The 4010-nt window shown below is 35.3% G+C and overlaps 1 protein-coding gene and 1 pseudogene across 1 annotated transcript; one reads left to right on the forward strand and one right to left on the reverse strand.

Moving 5' to 3' along the window:
• LOC107639909 overlaps positions 1 to 4010 on the forward strand; it is an 8515-nt pseudogene that overhangs the window by 2117 nt on the left and 2388 nt on the right.
• On the reverse strand, positions 954 to 3115 carry LOC107639908 (L-type lectin-domain containing receptor kinase IX.1-like). The gene has a single exon (XM_016343468.2). It carries the CDS (start codon positions 3073 to 3075, stop codon positions 1114 to 1116), a length of 1962 nt encoding a protein of 653 aa, XP_016198954.1. The 5' UTR covers positions 3076 to 3115; the 3' UTR covers positions 954 to 1113.

The raw sequence follows: 4010 nt of genomic DNA on the forward strand, positions 1-4010 counted from the left end.
CAATGTTTAAAAGTATAAAATAAAATATATTATTAAATTATTATACTAAAAACTAGAATTTTAAGTTAATATTTAAATAATGATTAAAAATAATAAATTTTGATGACTTTCTAATATATCTCTAATAAAATTAAAAAAAAGTCTATGAAAACAACATACAAAAAAATATTAAATGAATAAGTTATTTCTATAACTAAATTTAATCAAAAATAATTTTTTTTCTCTTATGTATTTTTTTTTCGTTTGACTGATATTTATTGTATTAATAAACTATTAAATCAACTTAACTAAACTTATTACCAAAACGGTTCCGCTATGTTACCAACAACTAGGGTTGGAAGTTAGTCAAGCCAGCTCGTGAGCTGGTGAGCCAAGCTTGAGCCTGAAATTGAGCTCATAAATTAAATGAGCCGAGTTTGAGTTTGGATAAGCTCAGCTCATTAGCTCGTAAGCTGATTCGATTATATAAATTATAGATTATGTATTTATGTATCTCTTATTTGAGCCAGCTCGTGAGCTCGAGCCAGTTCGTGAGTTTTTGGTGAGCCGAGCTTGAGCTTAAGAAATAAGCTCGATTGTTAATGAGTCAAGCCGTGAGCCAAGCTCAATTTTCGTGAGCCGAGCTTGAGTTTGATCTAACTCGACTCAGCTCGGCTCACTTCCAACCATACCAACAACATATCTGCCAACTTCTGCCAACTCTTATTTATAACTGTGTTTTATGGAAGTGTCTTCGTGGATGTGTCTAATAAAAATATCTTTTTTATGGTTGTATTTAATAGAAGTGTCTTTATATATATATTTTCTAGATGTGTCTCTTTATATATGTATTTAAAATATAATAATTAATTATTATTGGCAATAAGTTGGCAGATAATATGTTGGTACCTTACCAAAATAACTTGGTCATATAGCATGTGGTTATCTAATTAATTTAAAGTTCTATATATAATTCACATATCATAAGCATGCATGATAAATATAGTCGGGGTCAACAATATATATTACACCGAAAGCGAATATGCTAAGGTTTATGCATTGATACCAAAACACTTAGTTCTCCCATTAAAGGAAATATAAAATCTTATTCATGCACCATCTTAAATATACATCTCACCGACCTGATTGGAGGCTAACACTAACGGAAGCACCATCAGAGCTGACAGAAGGTGTGGGAATATGGTATATAGCAACAGGCATCTTTGTTGGAAGTTGTGGCAGTGCACCTTCTGAATTCAGCACTTGAATTGCTTGTCTTATTGATGGTCTCACATTCTTATCAGGATGACAACACCATAAACCAACAATCATCAAATACATGGCTTGTTTCTCATCAAAATCCTTTTCTAGTCTCCCATCCACAACCATATGAAGCTCTTCTCTTCCGTAATGATCCCAAACCCACTCTGCTAACCCCTTTTGACTATCTTCATCCTCTATAAGATCAAACACCTTTTTCCCGGTGGCAATCTCTAGAGCTACCAATCCAAAACTATACACATCTGACTCCTTACTTGCTCTGCGACTGCTTATATATTCTGGAGCCATATAGCCAATAGTTCCGGCTAAAGCCGATGTTTGAGACCCTAATTCATGATCTATGAGCTTAGCCAAACCGAAATCACCAAGCTTGACATTGAAACTAGAATCCAACATCACATTGCTTGGTTTGATATCTCTATGCAATACACATTGTTCCCACTCTTCATGAAGATAGAGAATAGCAGAGGCCAATCCAAGAGCTATCTTGTGCCTCAAGCTCCACGATAATGGAGTCCTATTCCCAAACAAATGGGAATCAAGGCTACCATTTGGCATATACTCATAAACAAGAAGGAACTCACCTCGATCATGGCACCAACCTATGAGTTGCACAAGATTCCTATGCCTTAACCTGCTAATGACTTTGACTTCAGTTACATACTCTCTTTTCCCTTGTCTTGATCCACTTGATATCTTCTTAACAGCAACCACCAAATCTAGATCAGCAAAGTAGCCTCTATACACTGCTCCAAATCCACCTTGGCCTAACTTCCTGTTTGGGGAGAAGTTATTGGTGGCGACAACAACCTCCTCATAAGAGAATCTTCTTGGTCCAGCTCCTCTTTCCAAGTCATCAATAGAGCTCATCCTCTCTCTTAGAGCATCATTTTTCTTTTTCTTCTTCCATCTTCTAAATATTACATATGTTGAAATAACTGCCACAATCAAAACAGCTCCTGCAACAACTGATCCAACCACCACCTTCCATGTCTTCTTCGAATTCTTTCCTTTACCAGGCTCTGCGTCCAAACTAGAACTGAACTCCCAAGATTGAATAACATGTCGTTCTGTGTAAGAACCTGTAGCCGCGGAAAATCCAATTGTAACCGATTGAGGCAAGACCTTGATCAAATCAATTTGATGAGAAAGAGTAGTATTCTCTTGAGAGGTAGAGGTTGTTTGGTATTTCCATGACACACTTAGAATCTTGTTTGTTGAATTGTATGTGATCCATGCATCAGCAATGTCATTACTATGCTTGCTAGCATTCCAAGCAGTGTAGTTTGCTGAAGAAATTGAATTAACATTGATTCCCACATGCTCCATTTTGGGATCCCACTCCGGATTAGGGAAGGAATCAAACTCAACATGAACAATCTGATTGCGCGACGAGTCGGCAGTGGATGTGTTGTAAAGGCCTAGGAAGCCGCCGGCAGAGTTTGGTGGTATTTGGAATCCAGAAGGTGCAAGGAAAAATGCAAGCCCGGCACCATACTGAGATTTCCCTTGAGTGTCAATAACAAAGGTGAAGTGTGTTTTGAAATCAGCTTGTTTTCCTGAGCTTGATTCCCAAAGTGGAACATCTTTGGAGTATATGGCTGATCCAACTTGGAATAAGTAATCAATGTTATTGTTCAATTCAATTGTTCCAACACGAGGTATGGCTTGTCCTCTGTAAACTATGTTTGGATCGCCAGTAGTAAACCTAGATATTTGGAATTGAATCGAATAAGTTGAGAGGTTTAATGCAAGGAAGGTTGAGAGCAAAAGGTAAAGAAAGGTTGGTGATGGATAACAGAAAATTGTAGCCATGGTTTTGTGGAATCTTGAAGGTGAGCTATCACAACTGAAGTTGGTTGATAACTAATTAAATAGCTCAAGATAATGTTGGTGACTTTATTATATGCGCATGTGGCTTCATTAAGATCAAGTCAATCGTACGCGTCAATAATTTTCTTATTATTATTCTTTAGGTTTATCTTGTCTTCAAATAAACTTTCTTAAGGTACAAGGATTTATTTGTGTTACACGTTGATTACGTTTCACTGAAAGGAACCACATTTATTTAAATCTAGATAGGTTATTCGTAAGCTCTAGAAAGGGTCTTTGTTTTTATTAGTTTAAATATTTTAGAGTGATGATTTCGTAACATGATATCTTAGTTTTTATTAGAGAATAATTACAATTAATTTAGATCAATTAGTATAAATTATATTTATATAGAATATATGTATATTAATTATAGGATGGTATGTTTTTATTACTTTGATTCTTCTTTTATATATATATTCTTATGTATTATACTTTTGTGACACACTTAATAATATACTAGTTCCCCTTACCAAGTTGGGTTAGCACTTGGTGAGTTTGAATCTGTGTAGATTTTCCTTCCAAATTGGGACAGCACTTTGGGTTGTTGAACTTTGGTGAAGAAAGTTTAGTGATAGATACTAGTTGAATTAGGTTGTAATTCAATAGTATTGGTGATTGTAATCAGTGGATTATAGTAAAAATTTCACCATGATTTGTGGTGGAGACTAGACATAGAATTTATGGCACTTAGAATCCGAACAAGGATACATGCTGGCATCTTTCTCCTCTTCCTTTTCCTTTCTGCTCATGATGAGATAAAACGAAAAAATTTTCTACATTTTCAGCTTCTGCAAAAACAAAACTTAAAAAGTTAATTTTGAGCAAATTTGATTCAATCCCCTTCTCAAGTTGAATCAGTTCCATCAGTTCCATCA

Source organism: Arachis ipaensis, chromosome B05 (assembly GCF_000816755.2).
Source record: "Arachis ipaensis cultivar K30076 chromosome B05, Araip1.1, whole genome shotgun sequence".
Taxonomy (NCBI): Eukaryota; Viridiplantae; Streptophyta; class Magnoliopsida; order Fabales; family Fabaceae; genus Arachis; species Arachis ipaensis.

Coding starts and splice junctions, on each gene's coding strand:
- LOC107639908 (XM_016343468.2), bottom strand. CDS start 3,075: ATGGCTACAATTTTCTGTTATCCATCACCAACCTTTCTTTACCTTTTG.